The sequence below is a fragment of the Xiphophorus maculatus genome, chromosome 21 (assembly GCF_002775205.1).
Source record: "Xiphophorus maculatus strain JP 163 A chromosome 21, X_maculatus-5.0-male, whole genome shotgun sequence".
NCBI lineage: Eukaryota > Metazoa > Chordata > Actinopteri > Cyprinodontiformes > Poeciliidae > Xiphophorus > Xiphophorus maculatus.
In genome coordinates this window covers 23,850,735-23,869,826 of record NC_036463.1, presented here as the reverse complement: position 1 = coordinate 23,869,826, position 19,092 = coordinate 23,850,735, and the positions used below count along the sequence as shown (strand labels likewise).

Genomic DNA, 19,092 nt, shown 5'->3' with positions numbered 1-19,092 from the left:
GATTTTGTCTTTGCTGAGCAGAGACTGTTGAGTCCAGTCTCAGTTTACCCACAATCCAAACTATCGTGTTTGGTCTCTTCTGCCAACCAGTGTCATCAAAGTTTTGTTCAGTTTTTGATCCCGTAAGACAAAAGAGGAATTTCCTCAGGAGAGTCTGACGCTTGCAGCAGTTTGATCGATTTTAACAAAACCTCGATCGGCGTCGATCGGCGTCGATCGGCCCTCTAACTGATGAGAAACGCTCCGAAGAAGCTGCTCTTCTCGTCCATGTCCACAGCAGAGGCGTTGGTCACAGTCACGAACAGGCGGTCGCCGGTGGTGAGCGGGAACAGCCCCCCCTGGTGGGCGGAGTGCAGAGAGAAGTCGGAACCGCGGGACCAGCAGGAGGTCCGGCTGGTCTTCATCAGCAGGATGGGAACCGGGTAGGAGTTCACCTGGAGCAGAGGCGCAGAAAACCAGACAAAAATACTTTATGTTGTATGAAAGACTAAAATCCAGCAGATCAAAGATTTTATCAGCTATTCTGACAAAAAAAATGCTTATGGTGAAGAAAAATAAAGCAACGCAACTCCAACTACAAACAGGTTTTCAGAAACAAGACTTTGGCTCAAACCCGGACCAAACCAGGGGGGTTAGCTGATTAGCATGTGGCTAAGAAACAACAACTGCTTTGTTTCTATCATCGTTTATTAAATAAACTTGAACTGAACTAAAGTGCTTCGATCAATCAGGGATTAAAATTTGCTTTGAAAAAAGCAGTTTGCTAACACTGCTAACATGCTAAGTACCGTGCTAAATAGCTTAGCATGCTAACTATGCTAAGTACCATAAATATTATGAGCAAATCAAATATTTTGTGTAAAAGTTTAAAGTATGGAACCAGATAAAATAGAGGCAACATTTAAAGCCTTTTATTTGCATTTATTTATGTGTATTCTGTTTACTATATAAATGCTTTTATGTATATTATAGAATATACTTTATTGATCCCCTAGGGAAAACTGCTTGCTCTAATATTCTATATCAATAATAGAATTATAACAATAGGAGATCAAATTTATAATATTTGTGCCTAAAAGTGATGTAAGTAATTCAATATGGCTGAAAAATAAATAAATAAGCGGGCACATGCAAATATGTTAATCTATAAATAACTTCAGAAAACATTTATTTAAGTTACTCAGACTTGAGCATTGTAAAGCCTTAAAGTTTTATGCTTGTAAAAATAAATATATCTTAAGGTAAAAATGCCTGTAAATATGTTTTATCCAAATTCACTAAAGGAACGCTATTATTGCATTTTATGCAATAATATGTTAATTTTCTTATTTAAACAAGGAATTGAATTTGTTTATTTGATTTAATATATTTCTAATATTTTTAACTAAAGCTTAAGAATGAAAGTGAATGACAAATGTGTAGATGGTGCCAATTTAATCGATTAATCAATAGAATAATTGACTATTAAAATAACAGTATATAGCACATTGTTTAATAAACGGAGCGTCTTCCTGATCCTTCACCTGTCAGAAACGTGTCTGTAAAGTTTCTTTCACAAATTAAAACAATCTGTGTGAATATTTTCTCCTTCTTGAATCTTGCGGCCCAGAAAATCAATTTCTTTTGGGCCTCAACATCTGTGTCGGCGCCGGGAAAGAAGCAACACAAACCAGAACCGACACATGTGGGGAGTCCGGGATAAATGAGAGAAACTATCAGGAATGACGCTGAATGTCGTGAGACTTTTTTATTTATGTTGGGAAACAGTTCTCTCCAGAGCAGCTGATTAGAAAATAACTTTTTCAGGTTTAACTTTTTTTTGTTTTACAGGTAAATAATGAGAAACGTTTCTCCGTTGAGCTTATTTTTTGAGAGAATGTAATTTTTCTCAAGCTTTTAATGAACTCCAGGTCTCTGGACGTCACAAAGCAGCGCATGCTCACTGTCTGGCTCCACATTAGTCATCAGTTTTGACTGATCGAAGTCAGGGGACGCAGCGCTTTGGCTCGTTCTGATGTGAATCATCACAAACTAAAGACGTGAAATGTTCAGGACAAGCCGGCAGGAGGTTTGGACCAATTATTACCAACATCAGCGTTTTATTTAAGACTTAAATGTTTCTTCAGATCCATCTCAGCAGGAGGTGAGTCACCAAAAAACAGATTAATGGTCCACTATTATGCTAGGATAGGTTAAAGCTCAGTTCTGCTTGTTTTGAGCTCATTAAGGAATGAGCTGTACAATTAAATTATGCAAATGAGCTGCTGCAGCCACGCCCCCTAACTCTGTGTTTACATTATTAGCACCTTGACATGTGAAAATGGCTCCAAATAGAAACACAGAGGGACAAACAAAGAAGAAGTGGAGCCTCCTGACCAACCATCAAACCTTTAACCTCTGAAGGATTAAACAGATCTGACGCACATTTATATCGTCATTAATTAAACTCTGAGGATTCACTTCAGCGCAGTGCGCCATGATGTGAAGACAAGCAGCTGAAATCAGCACAATAATTCGGCAAAAAGAAAAAAAATTTTCTGCAAATGCAACCTTTTCTTAAAATATGTATTTGAGAGGTTAGAGAACAAACACTTCTCTCAATACGCAAAAATAAACTTCCATTTTGAGCAGGTATTGTGAGTAACGTTGCATCACAGGGTTTCCCTCTGAGTATTATAAGCCTGGCGGGCCACCAGGCTTTCCTTCAGCCCCCACCAGGCTAAGATTGTTTGTTTATATAATTTAGATTTTTTCAAATGTAAGAGTTTATAGTTAGTGTTTAGGAATTGTTAATAATGTCTTCCAATAACACAAAAAGCCTAGTGATATTTTCAAATTTTCCGTCAACTACAAGCATTTCTTAAAGCAATTTTCCTGGGAGAAAACTTGCATCAGACACAGCGTTAGCAGAGGCTAGCATTCAGCGTTAGCTTATGCTAACTGATAAATCATGTTGATGCTGAACAACAACAGAAAACACATCATCATGTACTTACATCACCATCATTTGCAGTTTAGAGACAAACAGTAGGAACAAACCCTTCCTTTAGTCCAAGTCTTTTGATAAGTCCTGCCATGTACAGCTAGTAGTTTTCAGAGGAATCCTTCCTAAACTGATCAGCGTAAACTACAAACTACTGCAATGTTTCTTTGGCAACATTGCAGAAACTTTGCAAGTAGAAATAAACTGAAGCCACGCAGCTCTGTTCTCCACGCCTGGAAGTAAATGCATCAACACATACTGTGTACTGCAGCTGATAAGAAAATAATTTCCTTTTCCAGGAGCCATTGTAGAGCGGGAGCTTATAATGAAGTGGGTGGAGCTCCAAAATGGAAGTACAGAACCATGAAAAAGTGAATATTGCATGATAGTGGGACCTTTAAGAAGCAGCTGATGCGTGAAATGCAGCGGTACTGCTGCCAAATTAAAAAAGAGGAGTTCACCTTTTTGTAGACGTACTGCAGCAGGGGTTTCCCCCGATCCTCCGCCTCCTCGCCATTCTCCTCCAGGGAGTGGGTGTGCCTGAAGTACGTCTGGGCGTAGACGTAGTAGAGGCCAGGCTGCGACACCACCAGCTCCCCATCCAGCAGCTGGACGTCCTGCAGGAAGGCCAGCCCCTTCTGACCCTCCCACCAAGAAATCTTCTGGCCCTGAACGCGTCGCCCTGCAGGAACTGCATCTGAAACCAGAAAAACGTTTTATTTTAAACATGGGGTTGAGAAAAAAATCTGGAATACATTGTCTCTGAACAAATGTGAAATTAAAGCATTAGCATAGCAGGTTTTGTGGTGGCTAAAACCTTTAGCAACTCAACGTTCATTTTACTAAAAGAAAGCAAATAAAAACATTTTATAACCATTGCAACAATGACATAAATGGAAAATTTTAAAAATTAAATCCACACCTATGCTTTCTGTTACATAGAAGCTAGCATTGCAGTACAGCTAGTTTCTACAGGAATTCAGAAAAACACCACTTTACAATTTGCTTTTTTTGAGATTTCTTAAGCTGTTAGGAAGAGTGTGCAATACAGGAAGACAAAATAAAAACAAGAGCTGAATTCAAATCTAAGCATACTGCTCCTGTTTACATAGAAGCTAGCATTAGCACTGGAGTACAGATAGCTTGTCCAAGAATTTAGAAACCACTTTACAATTTGAAATGTTGCTCAATTGGCAATTATTTAATCTATTAGCTCAAGTTTGCAATGATAGAGGACAGCATAGTAGAAATAACAATCTAAACATACCATTCCTGCTTAGCATTAGCACTGCAACACAGCTAGCATTTTTCAACATGGATTGTAACTTAATTTATAATTGTTTAATGTGTTAGCTAAATCCGATATTTATAGAAGTGGACATGTTATCATTCAAAAGCTAAAATCTAATTTAAGCATACTGTTCCCATTTACATAGAAGCTAGCATTAGCACTGCAGCACAGCAAACCAATACAGAAAGTTAGAAGAGTAGAATTTGAAAATGACCATAAACTATTGCTTTTTAAAAAAAAAATAATTCTTACCTAGGGAACACATTTCAAAAGGAGGGAAAATTTTAAAAAACAAGAAACAGACTTTTTTGTCAGGTTAATTTAGAAGCTAGCATGAGCGATGAAGCATTGCTCGCTGCTTTTGGAAGCTATACCTGCTTGTATTCACCTGGTCACATATCATTAATGTAGTTATTATTATCACATAATGTAGCCCCGATATAATCAATGTATTTCTTCATTTACAGTGATGTATTTATTATTGCAAGCTTTGTTAATGTTGGACGCTTTATCTTCAAGCATTTAGTTTTGTTTGTAAAACTGATTCAGGTCCAATGAAAATACATTTAAAACAGGATTCTTTCTATCAAATTTAGTCAGTAAAGGTTCTCTCACCTCCTCCGTCTCGCTCCAGTTTGGGCACAAAACTTCCCGTGACATGAGCGGCAACTTTGGGGCGAGGTGAAGCCCTGTCCTCCATCACTAGTGAGGGCAAAACACGGGACACTTCATCTGTTATGCAGAATAAAAGATATGGACAAAACACAGATAAGACATCTCTTTAAATGTTAAATTTCCAATATATTAAGAATCTTCAGGACCTCACTACGTTTTGAAATAAGATAAATAAAACAATGTTTTGGTTTTGTTCATCCCACTACCACACATTGATTCATTTCTTTGCTAGCACGTTAGCTCTAGCGGTTTTGTTGCTATTTTTGGGATGATTGTCCTGTTGATGATCCAATTTGGTCAAATATTTATCCAAAATCAAACTGAGCTGACTGCACATTTCCTCTGGCTTGTTCCTGGCCATCAGTTAGTTAAGGCATTATTTGTTCTTTCCAAACAGGCTTTCAGAGTCTCACATAATCTTGTTTTTATTCCTGAAATGATTGACAGTTATTGATTATAGTTGATTAGCAGAAACAATACTTTCTCTAAGGTCATTGCTGATGTCTGTCCACCCTGGCATCATGTTAGCAAACACTAAGGATGCAGCTTACGATTTTTTTATAATTAATTATTTGGACGATTAATCAATCATATTTTTAAAAATTACACATTCTGCAGGCTTTCATTTAACCACTTAAGCTCATTTTATGCAATATTAGAAATACATTTTTAAAAATGCAAATAAAGAAATAATTAAATTCAGTTTAATAAGAAAATAAACAGCCTAAAATAAAATAATTTAGCATTACTTCAGTAAATCTCAACGAGGTGAAGCTAAAAATAGATGTCAAATGCAAAATATATGGGGTTTTTTTGTACAGATATTTTTGGTTTCTATATTCTAATTAACAATTAATTAATTGCTAAATTATCTGACAATTATTTAAATAATTGATTAATCATGATTAATCCCAATTAATCGTTTCAGTCCTACTGTTATATATTTAATCTGCAGCAGTTGACACAATTTTCACTCACTTTGTAATTTAGCTTTGTGTGTAATTTAGATCTTTATTTATGTTATGCTTTTGGGATTATTTAATCTCTTTTAAAACCTCCTAGAGACCAGATTATTTTTCTGTTTTTTCTTGATTTTGTTGTTTTTTATTTTCCCCACCTCTCACGGCTGATGAAATCCGCCTCTGGTAGCGCTGAGACAGAGACTGCAGGAAGAACAGATGCAAACAATTATTTGGAGTCACACAGATGTGTGTTCGGTGCTTTCCTGGTTATTTCAGTACCTTCCCAAACTCAACACACTTTTCTCTGATACATCTCACTTTAACAAGCCCTGAGGCAACCCATCGTGTTACTCATTGCAGAACAACAACATGAGCTGCAACTTTACGCCTTATCTGCAGCAAAGAAAAAGTCGGCTCTGCCTGACAGGCGGCTGTTTGACCCTGGAAATGTGCTGACACCACGACCAGGAAGTTTCTTTCGCGGAATAACAAGGAGCTTTCGTGTTCAGACGGGCAAGGAGCTTTCGTGTTCCTGTAAACCGATCGCTCGCTGCTTCCTCGTGTTATACGTTCCTTTGCTCAGCTTATCAGCAGCTGCAACCAAACTGATGAAAAACGAAACTGAATTTAGAAAAAAACGCAAGATTAAATTTAATATTTGACCTTTTTTGGTCTTGTTCCAATCAATTAAAGTCTTTTATTACATTTTAACATTCTGATATGCATGACTTTATTTGGCGGTATCACTGTAATTTGGGGTTTAATACGAATAAATATAGCAATTAATTCTGTAAAAGCATGTTTGCAAGCATAAAATTGGACTCATTTGGAGAAAAATCTCTGGACAGATTACAAAGAATCAGTCTGAAAAATTAAAATAAAAATCCATCCCTCATAACATTTAGAAAAGAAACAGGTTCTTTGTCCCAGAAATGGACGTGTTTTATTGCAAAATGTGTGAATAAAACCCAAAACAAAAGTGAAAAACCTTTTGAAAATACGTGTTGAAGCGCCGCTCAGAGGAAGAAGCCATCACTCCAAAAGTGACATAAAAAACTGATCTGCACTTTGCAAAAGGCAAGTTTGAAAATGTGAAAAAGACCTCAAACATGTAACTAGTACCATCCAACAGTCTATCGAATTTTGAGCAAATTTTTTAAATATTGCAAAAAAAAAAGAAAAATCAGAGAATTATGATTTATGTTTTGGAGCGAATCAACCGGCAACACAGAGCTTAATTATGTCAGATATCGATGTTAAAATGTAGAGATTGTCAAGTAGAATGGACCACACATCTCAGAGAAATGGGGCGAGTTGGAAGTTTGGACTTTCCTGCCTCTGGTAAGGCACAGACCCACAATGGATGAGAACATTTTGTAAACATTATTTAAAAATTTCCTATATACTTTAAAAAACTTTTAAAAAGTATTTTATTTTTTTACATATTAGTTTAGATGGTCTCTATGTTGTGACAGTTTGGTATGAAACAGATAATCTGTGAAAAAATCGAGTTTTTCTGCTTTCTCTCAGTGCTAACTAGCAACAACCAATCGGTCTTAGCGCTGCAAATCACAATCTTGTGTGGCGCTGCTCTTTCCCCCCCACTCTTTGCTCTTTGCCACTGCTAGCTTTTCTTGTCATGAATGCTAGGCTAGTTAGCATAGCCACCAACAACAGCAGATAAACAGTTTTTCTGTAACGTTTGATTATTTTTCCGCCTTTAGTACATTTAACAAGAAATACATGAAAATGATTGACAACATTAAGACCCTCCTCTTGGCTCTGATTGGTTGTTTTCAGATTATCTGTCTCATCAATCAATCAATCAATCAAATTTTATTTGTATAGCACATTTCAGCAGCAAGACATTTCAAAGTGCTTTACATCATTACAAACACAGAATCACAATGCAATATAGAATCAATAATCAAAACAAAGCATTAAGTCAAGTTCCATCCATAAATTTGTAATTGATTACATTTCAAATACAATTCTAAACAGGTGGGTTTTTAGTTGAGATTTAAAAGAAGTCAGTGTTTCAGCTGTTTTACAGTTTTCTGGAAGTTTATATTTTAACATATTTAACAAGTATGTAAAAAAAACACTTTTTTATATAAAAGTACTGCAGCTTCAATGCAATACTTCAAGAAATTTAAACGTGGAAACACGGATCGTGTTGGATTTGTTTTAAGCCTTGGAACACCATCCTTGTATTAGAGTTTTAATTGTGAGTTTTTAGCATTTTTGCAGGATTTCTCGTGAGGAACTGTAATTTTAAGGAATTCTCGATACTTGTAGGTCAAAGTGTCTCAGTACTACGACTGTTTTCTATAATTTATTCAAACTACAACTGATAAAACAACCAACTTAAGTCATTAAATAAAGCAGCAAAGCCTGAGAAGGAGGAAAATGTACAAATATGAACAGTGAAATGAAGAAACTCAGTGTGTGTGTGTGTGTGTGTGTGTGTCGGAGCAGAGCAGGTGAATGCATTCCTGCGCTGATTAGACCGCAGAGGATCACATCACATCTATGAAGGAGCTCATTGTGCGACTGAGAGAGATTTGGATCATTTCGGCATTTTTTCTGCCGCCTCTGTTCACAGGAAGCCACTGATAATCATATTAATAAGGATAACTACCTGTCCTCCGCTCTGCTAACGGAGCTTTCATTGTTCTCAGCTTATCCAAAACCTAAAGAATGAACCAAATTATTGCAACAGTTGGAGTTTGTTTTTTTTTTCATATCAAAAGGTTGACATGAAAGAAGAAATAGCAATGTTGGATAAAAGTAGCTTCTTGGAATCGTAATTTTCAGGGCAGTTTTGAGTTTTGAGTGTGTGGGAAGTTTTGATGCAGAGCAGAGGAGGAAAAATTAACTTGTTGAAGCTCAGCAGTTTGCCAAAAAGTGTCAGCATATTCAAACTAATCAGCAGAGGAGGGTTGCAGCTACATTCACTGCAGCAACGTTTTGGAAAAAGTTGTTTTGGGAGTAGTTTTACTACACCGTATTTTTTTACGTTTACTTTAGTAATATTTTTAACTAGGCCTGTCACGATTGTTTAACAATAAAGTGTCCCAGAAGTTATTGCGATAAACAATAATATTGGTGTTTGGAGACCATTTTCAAGCAATATAATGGTAATAAAGGAATAATAATGTAAGAATACATCCTCAATAAACTTCTAATTCTGATAAACATTTACACACTGCAACTGGAAGGTATTTTAAATATCCAAAACAAAACAACAGAAACAAAAAAGAAAATGAATTTAAAAATCTCTGGAAACAAAATTGTCCTGCAAAAAAAAGACTAGTTGAGTCCAAATCTCCAAACTGAAGAGTTTCGTCATCCAGTTTTTTGTAAAAACTAGAAAAACAATAAATCATGCAAATGGAAATTATTGAGCTCACCTTAATTTATAATTTAATTTGTTTATTTATTTTGGATATTTAAAATGTCTTCCTGTTCTTGCATTATTATTAATATTATTATTATGCCATTATCATTAACTTACATTAAAATATTCTCTAAACAACAATATTATAATTTATCGCAGTAACTTCTGGGACAATTTATCAGTCAGAAAAATTCATGGTGACAAACATTCATACATGACATATTTTAACAAATACATCTATTAGTTTTATTCTGGAAAATTTGACTTGAAAAATGTTTCTTCTGCTCAGATTTGTTGCTCTGTTATTGTGTTTTTCGTTTATTTTTTCAATTTCATCTTTAAAGTGTCAATTTTTCGGTCTATCTAATATAAAATGTTATCAGTTACTCAGAAGTTTAAAGCAATTCTAAGGAGTACGTTTTTACTTTTACTTGAGTAAAAACATGTTGAAGTAATGCTACTCTCACTTGAGAACAATCTGTGGGTAATTTGCTGATCAACAAGCATTGCTGTGTTGCTGCGTTGCCAGATAAGAGCCAGGTGTGATACCTTTTCGATGAGCAGGTGAAGCTGCTGGGTCACCTGCCAGCATGGATCTCCTCGTACAGCAGTGATGCTCTGCAGGTCAGAGCCTGTCAGACAGGAAACGCTGCTCCTGGCGAACGTCTCTTTCATCTGTGCAGACAAAAATAAAAAAAGTTTCAAAGCAATTTTCCTGATAATCCACCTCATTCATTGTTTAAAAAGGAGGCAATCTCTGTTTTCCTAAAAGCCTGAGTCATCATTAAATTTTCCTGGCAGGTGTCCCGTTCTTTGCTTCTTATCTGTTTATGTTTCATTTCCCACTTATTGCTGCTCCATTTTATGAGAGTTAATGATTAATTGCTGTAAACACAGACCAGGAGTCTCTCTGGAATAAATCCAGTTTAGCAGGAGAAGCACGCAAGCTCTGCAGAAACCCATAAAAACGGCTGAAGTCTACCTCCAAACTTTCCTGTCACCTCTGCGCATGTGTTTGCAGATTTAACGTGAACATGCATGGTTTAAAACGTCAATCTTATAAAAATAGAAACGTTTGTAGGAAAAAAGTATAGTTTTTTTTAACAGATATCTTGCAAGAGTTTGTAAAAAACGCAGAATTTGTTGCACCAGCATCAGTATGACGCACAACGCGCGCTGTGCGCAAACAAAAACCATCAGCACGTTTCCTCACCGAGTTCAGAGCCGAGGTGAAGTGCAGCACCGTGATGGTAACGACCACCGTCTGCAGCAGAACCGCCACAAGCAGCAGGACGCCCAGCTTCGGACCGGAGCCCGTCATAACGACAGACCGCCGTCCGGTACCAGCAGCGCAGCAGCCGCGTCCCGACCCGTCTCCAGAGCTCCAGAACTAGAACAATGGCTCAGAGGTGGACTCTTTTTAACTTCTTGCCCTCCCCATTCCTGCACACAGGAGGAAGAGGAGGAGGAGGAGGAAGAGGCGGAGGCGGGACCGGAGAGTAAAAAGCTGCTCCCTGTTTGAGTTTCTCCTGCAAGGAGAGATTATTGTTTCATTTCTGCGCTGAGAAAACACAGATGACTTTCTATAGTTTATTGTGAGGTTCATATCTACACATCTACAAAAAACAACTCCGACACAATAAAACCCAGAAGAATGGCACCTGCATAACTTCTATTTTAACGCCAAATATTTAAGCCCACGGATCACAAGTATAGAACCAGGCGAGGAGAACTTTCTGGGTTCAGTTGGCTACATGAGGCGGGAAATGTCGACCGAAAAACAAAGAAGTTTAACTGTAACTTTACACAAATACTCACAAAAATATGTAGACTTTCTTTTTTACTTTAAAGTAAAAAAAATAAGTTTCGACAAATTCTTTTAATAATGTATTTGCGGTTGCCGTTTACGTAAAAGCTAGCATTAGCACAGCTAGCATTAGCTTTGCTATGCTAGTGTTAGCTGTGCTGCACAAAATCCAATATGGCAACCGCAACTACGCAGTTAAGGAGCTCAGTTGACCTTTTCATAGTTCTTGGTCACTTACTGAGTTTTTGACAACTTCTGTTAATGAACATATTCCTTCAGGATTCAAATGAAGTGTAGAAAACTGTCCAAGATTATTTAGGTAAAAAAAAAAAAATATTTAGCAAAAAAAATGACTGAACATTATTTTTGGAAGGTGACAATATCTAAAATATTCTAAAGAAAAATGTAACAGATTCAATGCTACCTGATTAGCAGCCAATCCTGGAGCTCTTTTTTTCACCCTTAGCTCTGATTGGCTGTAGCCTCAAGCGATAAGGAAGACAGGATGTTAGCTTCTGCAGTAGTGTGTGGCAATGTAAATTAAGTTTTATTTGCTGTTTGACATGTTAAAAACAATATTACATAATTACATTATTTGGTTGTGTTGCTAATGCTAGTTAGCCTGGCCACTGAGCAAAAATAATTACCAAATCTATGTCGGTGTGAGGTGTTTCCTGAATAAACTGTAGTTCTGGCTTGAAAAATTGTCATATTTGGTTGCAGCGTCTATAAAAAACTACCAATATCTCCACTAGTAAGCTGTTTATTATTTTTGATTGAAATAGAACGTATCAACTTGCCAAGACTGTTTTCAGCATGTGTTGCTAACAATAATTAGCAAAACAAGAAGCAAATCCCAGTACTTTTCAGAGTTAAAACTGGAAAACGGTTCCAAACAAAGCCCTGATTTCAAAGTCCAATACGTCTGCCATGCTTGTAAAACCTGTTTATTTGAACTTCTCATAGTTTGGGTTTCCTAAATTCATCACAGATTTAGTTCTTTACAACATTTTAATGAATGTGATAAATTTGTGTTTAAATGGCAAAAATAAATGAATCCCTCAAGTTTTCAGATTTGAAACTTTGCAGATAAAATCTGAACTAACAACTTCACAACAGTAAAACTTAGCTGTCCAACCTGGAGTGATTTCAGCTTTTCAACACTTTAAATACTGAAACTGCACTGATTTAAGGGAAGACACTGTTTTTCTCTCTGACCTCTTGAAGCAGGGAGTTCCCCAACCCGAGGGGCCCGGACCACATGGGTCACCTTTAAGGCCTGTCGAAGATTTAGAACCACATTAGTGGGGCTCTACCAGATGATCTAGAGCAGTCAGCACCGTGAGTCAGAATATTACAGATACAGGCTGGAGCCAAAACAAAATATACACCCTGTGCTAACACTGTTTGAAGGCCAACAGGGGCAGGAATGATGTGCCATCTTTTCAGAGTTTGTCCCATCAGAAGTCTGGGAGAAAATGGAACCATGGGTGACTCCACTGTATCAAACAGAGCAGACATACTTCCTCCGCCTCTTGAAGACAAACAGAAAACACAGAGTCAGGTTCTGGAATGAAAATAAAAGTTGGGGAAATCCATTAACTCAGTTTATTGAACTGAAACCACAAAAAAACAAACTCAAGTGTTGTTTTCAGGACAGACAGAAGTCAACAAAACACCACGTGTAAAACAAGCTCATCGACAAACAGCAGAGGATTATTAGCACCATCTGGAGTGTCTCCATAATCTAACTAAAGATTTTTTTTTCCAGAAATCTGCTTCCCTTTGATTCACGTTTATGGGTTTGTTATTTCTAAAAACTGTTCAAACCGAGCCATTTAATTGTTCCTTACACAGTTTATCACTTATCTAATAGTATCTTGACCTTTCTCTGTACTTTCCCATTTTCATTGTTATTGTTGTCTGCCATATTGGTAGTATTAATATCAGAGAGTTATATTAACCCAAACTTTCACATTGGTGCACCTACCATAATTACTACAATAAATTAAAAACCATTGTGATTGCTTAAAGGTTGTTGGGGCTCAATTTTTCATTACTGTTTAGTTTTATTTTGTTGTGATTTTTTGTTTGTCTAATTCAGTAAGTTTTAGTTTTTAGAGTGCTTTTCTAGTTTTTCTTAGTAATTATTCGTCAGATGTTGTTTAGTTAGTCAGTTTAGTGTTCATAATTTCAAAAGGTCAAAGTATTGTGATTATGCATACATCACTTTGGTGATTAATACTCAACAGAAGATGCTATTTTTTAAAAAATAGATTCAAATTATGGAACAACCAACTGATGCTGACGCAATCTTGTAGCCGCAATTTGCAGACAGCTAAAGTAAACTGCTAACCTATTTCACATCAGTTCAAAAGGCTAATAAATAAATTCATAAACACAAAAACAAAGGATATTATATCCAGAATTTTAGTATAGTTCCAGTTAATTATAGGCTTTCTTAATTAATCAGTGTTTTTATTTATTTAAGCTAACAAAAATGTTTTCTGAATTCCAGTTTTTGTTATTTTGTTAGTTTTAGTTAACTACAATAACCAGAATCCCAAGTCTCTGCTGTTATTTAATGGGTGAGAAAATATCAACTTTGGAACAAACTGTTTTAAACCACATTTGAGTGCAGTAAAAACCCAAAGGCTGCAAATATTTCAGAAATGAGCACAGGCTGTACTGTAAATCCATCCCTCACGTTACGTTTGGCATCCAGAGAAACTCTGGTCGTTGTTATCAATATATTGTTTTGCAGCAAAGCGGCCTGAGCCTATAAATGGATCGCGGTCCCGCTGGCTCGCTCCTGCGTCTGCAACATCTGGCCTCAATCTGGCTCGTACGCCCCGCCGTCCCGGGGGAAAGCAGCTCACCACTTAGGTTTCACTCCACTCCACCCGCAGGGCCTGCTGGGGGTAACGCAGAGAGAAACACAAAGAGCATCATCTCAGAGGCGCTTTGTGTCCCACTTTCAAATAGCCCATGCATCAGTAATGCAGTCTGGACAGTTTTTGTCCCCGCATTTATATTAATACAAGCTGAAAAGCAGAGTCAGAGTTGCTGAAAGGCGGCCAAGTTGTGTGGAGGGAGAGCTGACTCCCTCCTACCTCTGTCGCCTCACAAACTCTGCTTCATTCTTTCTTTGTCTGCCGTAACGTTTTTGAATTATCTCTCCGTCCCAGGCTGAATTTTTTTCCTGAAATCCTCAGTCTTACTGTCAATGAACACATTTCAAATCATTTATCACCGGCCCATGCAGTTTATTATGACTTCATTGCTTTTATTGTCCTCCAATTGTGATTTAATAGAGATAAAAATTTATGCCCAGTCTTATTCAAATGTTGTTGTCAGTTTGGGTCAGGTCATAGAAGGAGTTTCTGTGGTCAGGCACATCTGGACTAAAGACTCCACGTCTTGTTTTTATTTCCTCACAGTTTTAGCAATTATTCAGGAAACAGAAAACCTGATTGCATTTTGTTTGAAGCAATGCAACCAATCAAGTTTATTTTTTTTAAACAAATGTTTTACCCTCCTGTTAATCTAGATTAAAAGTATGTTTTATATTTATGGGAGAGGTGGTGAAGTAATCGCAAACAGAAGTCAAACTCTCCGTAGCAGATATAACCATAATCTTAGTTTAAAGAATTTCAGAGGCATGCTAATGCAGGCAGATTAGCTAACAGCTACAAATGCTAACAGCTAATTATGTTAAAATTCAACTGAGCTAAAAGCTACCAAAGTTAACATCTAATTGAGCTAATAACTACAGACACTAGTAACTTCTCACAGCTAATTGGCAGCTAACAGTAATAACTGCAGTGGTTATACAAGCGACATAAAGCTAACAGCTACATGAGCTATGAACTACTTTATATAAACAGCTAACTGACCTAAAAGCTACTTCAGTTAAAAGCTAATTAGGTAGCTTTAAACTCAGGCAGCTGTTAGCTTTAGTATCAGTTACTTTAATACATGGTTAGGATGACATGCTTAGCTTTAGCATAAGTTAGCTCAACTAGCTATAATATCAAGTAGTTCTTAACTCAAGTAGCTTTGAGCGCCAGTAGCTGTTAACTGGCAGTTAGCTAAATTTTCTGTTAAGTAGCTGTTAGCTTTTATAGCTCTTACCTTGCGATGATGTTCATCTCAAAAGCTGTTAATTTAAGTGGCTGTCTTAAAGCAGATGAAACTCAAAATGTCAGCTGTTTGAATAAATATTTTTGCTCACATAACTGACTCAAATAATACTGCTACGCTAATTGCTTGTTCAGTGACTCTAAAAGCCGCTAATGCTAATAGTTCCTCAATCCAATAGCAGAACTAGAGTTAAGAATGACTTTGATCGACTAAAACAACTCAAGTTATCTGACACAGTGCAGCATGTAGCTTTGTAACTCCAGCCACGTGTTTTATTAAAAATAATGAGCAAAACTTTTTATGCAGACTTACTTACACAGTCCACCCTGTATGTTTATCTCACATTAACTATTCTGAAGTGACAGCATAGTAAATACATAAATTTGTGAAATGCATAATATTTCTGCAAATTACTTATGAGTGCCTTTGGACTCATTTGCTTTTCACATTATAATATACTGGCCACCAAAAAAACATTACGTAAGAGAACATGCCAGAGTTTTGGCCGTTAAATATCACTAAACACAATCATTTGGCATAATAACGAGTTTCAACAATACCACAAAAATCTAGTTAAACTGTTAAAGCTATAATTTAACCCTTTTCAACCTTCAATCACAAACATAAGTCAGAGAAACACCCTATAACCGTTAAAACTAAATTTATGTGTGTGAACTTAATTCCAGTGTTTGTTGGTGTAGATTATTAATGTAAACAGGCACATCATTTGTAAAAACAATGACTAAGAGCAGTAAAATTTGCCAAGTTTCCCTCCTTCTCTGTGTCTGAGTGTCTGCCAAGGAAAACACACTCCCAACACGCACACACGTTTAGGAAAACACACTCTGTTCATTTTGTCCATGCCAGCAGAGCACAGCTCCGAGTGCGGAACAATATTACTGATTTGTGGCTCCAAACACTCCCTCACACGCCTCAGCATTCGAGAGGTGGGAGAACCGAAGCCGCCAATCCTCTTGATGGAAAACCCAAAGTTAGACCAATAAGGACACAGGAAAAAGTTAGGGGACTTTTTCCAAAGTTTCCAAAATTAGTCTGGCTCTGTCGTTGTTTTCTCAAGGATTTGTTCTGGTTTCTGTGTTGTAATTTAGGCCGTAGAATCTCCATTTCTTTCTGCTTGTGTTTTTAAAATTTATGTTGTGATGACGTATTACAGGGAGTCGTAACTCAAGGACGGCGAGATATTGAAAACAGTCAAATTTGACTATATTTTTTGGGGGGTTTTAGGTCAGGTCAAAAATCTGAAGGCAACCAACCTCATTTCCCTCCAAATAAAAAAATCTATTACAAACTTCAGCCCTATCTTAATAATAACAGCTCATAAACTTCTACATTCATGTTCATATTATTAGTTTTATTGCTGTTTATTCAGCACAAAGAACAACACAAAAAACACATAGAAGAAAGAAAACAAGCAATTTCTGGGGGCTATGCAGTGTCTATGAACAGTCAGTATCTTACCATAAACAGTAGACAATTTTAGTTGGAAAAATTAGGTAAACATGCTTGCAGTTAGATCAACTTAAGCTAATCAAGCTAAAAACAATTCAGAAAAGATAACTCATTTTTTAAATATTATTTGGAACTAAAAGTTGCTCATGTTACCTGCTAACTTAGCTAAAAACTTGGATATTAGACTATTTTCTTGCTCAGTCTAATATCTTGCAGCTAACTGCTTCACAAGCTAACAAACATTCAGGCTAATTGCTACTTAAGCTAGGTGAACTAGCTTAAGTAGCTAGTAGACAGTTCAATGGTGAACTGTCTACTAGTTCAGCATGTTAATTCAACGCTTATTGTTTTTTTATATATTTGTTGTAATTTCAGAGTGAAAAATACTAAGATGATGCAAATAATAATAATAATAATAATGTTTTTCTCATAATTATTGTATAAAAATAAAATGTTTGACACAATGGAGGGAACAAAACAAAAGTGCAAGTTCTTACTTAATTAAAACCTCAAAGGAGAAAAGCTTGACAGCAGTTACTTTACTGTTATTTTTTATTAAGTGTGATTAATTCTTCAGAACTGCTGATAAATTATGACATAACCTTTCGTTTGATTTGTGACCCGAATCATTTCTGAGAGGCACCAGAGGACATATTTTAACTCGGCATTGACAGCTTCAGTTCTCATTTGATTAAATGTATAAATAGAGTTTTAGTGACATGATTAATATATAACAAGATTTATTTTCTTCTCCTTTTATCGTTAAATAAACACGTCGACAGCAGCTGAGGGTGAATTTATGTTTGGCTTTGTTTCCTCACTTTTAAATTGGGAGAAAAAAGCGACTATCTCTGTAGCCAGCTCCTAAAATTCCCATGAAATATCTGGGAGAAAGTTATTTCTGCTTTGCATATTTACTTGTTTCCTAAAAAAACCTGAAGTAAAAGAGCAGCTCAGTTCAGTCCAATCAGAAAGCATCCGTCATTCAGCAGCTTCTCTGCCAAAACTCACAGCAAAAACTGAAGTGTTTAAAGTTTTCCAGTAATTTTCCTTAAAAAGCAAATGAATGATTTATAATAGTTTTGTCAGAAAGATAGTGTCAGAAAACTGCTAAAAGCGGGAAAAGCCTTAACACAAAGAGACGATATTGCTCAACATAAAGTGCTGAGAAAACTTATTGCTCAATACAGATTTCTTTTTATTTTGCATATTTTAGCACTTAAATGCTTCAGGGAGAACATTTTGTTCTTGTTTAAGTTGTTGAGTTTTTGTCTTAGAAGTTGAAAACACATTGTGATTAACGTCTTTGATTTTTTTTTTTTCCAAATAAACAGAAATATCTTTGTGGTCCTTTTCAGACAGTTAGATGTCAATCAAAAGTGTTGTTTGTTAAATATCTTTTATACTACTTCATTTTGTCTCCAGAGTTTTCTTTACGGCTGAAACGATTAATCGTGATTGATTATTAAAATAATTGTCAACTAGTTTAGTCATCATTTAATCATTAATTGGAGTTTGCAGACTCAGAAAAAGGAATATATGCTGAAAGATTAACACATTCAGAGTAATTAAGCTAAAGTTGTACAGTCTATATACATTTTGAATTTAAGATTTTTTGCCTGTAAATATGTTTTACTCCACAGTGCCACAGTATTCGCTTGGTTTTTATTCTGTTATTGCATTTTTGACAAGAAAATGTTTATATTATTATTTAAGAGAGGAATTGAGTATAAAATTTAATAATTGAATGTATAAAAATGCCTGAGGTTAAATACAAAATCTGTAGAATGGGCCATTTTTTAACCGACTGATCGATTAATCGTTAGAATAATCGATAAGTTTATGTAAGCCTGGTTTTCTTTAAGTTTCAGGTCTGGGTGTGGATAGTGAAGTGAAAATAATTGAAAATGATCACTTTTAAATATAAACAGATTGCACCGATTTGTCACAATAACAAATTTTAAACGATAAACGATAATATCGTTAGACGGTTTTCAAGTAACATAATGGCAATAATGGCATAATAATGCAAGAAAGATCAATAAACTTTAAGTTCTAATGAATATTTAACACTGGAACCAGAAGATATTTTAAATATCCAAAATGAAAACAACAGAAACCACAAATAAAATGAACTATGAAACACCAGACTAAGAACTTTTGTCATCAGGTTTTTGGTAGAAAGAGAGAAGAAAAACGATTAATCCTGCAAATCGAAATTACTGAGCTTGCTTTAATTTATAATGCAAAGAAGACTTTTTGAAAACTTTCATTTTAAGCCTAAATCTGATTTAATTTAAATGGGAGCAAAAAAAGAGTAAAAACCAACTAAAGGTGGTATTTTTGTGTCACCATGCTTCT

General features: G+C 36.0%; 1 protein-coding gene across 5 annotated transcripts in view; it reads right to left on the bottom strand.

The window, feature by feature from the left end:
- Nucleotides 1-49: 49 nt before the first annotated feature.
- The window catches only part of LOC102230681 (tumor necrosis factor ligand superfamily member 10-like), a 34,127-nt gene continuing 15,084 nt past the window's right edge, over nt 50-19,092 (bottom strand). For 3 of the 5 annotated variants that reach the window (XM_023326096.1, XM_023326100.1, XM_023326097.1), the window contains 6 exons: nt 10,525-14,033; nt 9,861-9,986; nt 6,067-6,112; nt 4,890-5,006; nt 3,445-3,680; nt 50-434 (listed from right to left, as the gene is read on the bottom strand). In XM_023326096.1, the coding sequence (XP_023181864.1) occupies nt 225-434; nt 3,445-3,680; nt 4,890-5,006; nt 6,067-6,112; nt 9,861-9,986; nt 10,525-10,632 (843 nt within the window). In that variant the 5' untranslated portion in view covers nt 10,633-14,033 and the 3' untranslated portion in view covers nt 50-224. The remainder of the gene's footprint in view (nt 435-3,444; nt 3,681-4,889; nt 5,007-6,066; nt 6,113-9,860; nt 9,987-10,524; nt 14,034-19,092) is intronic. The other 2 variants (XM_023326098.1, XM_023326099.1) reach the window with 1 other exon arrangement.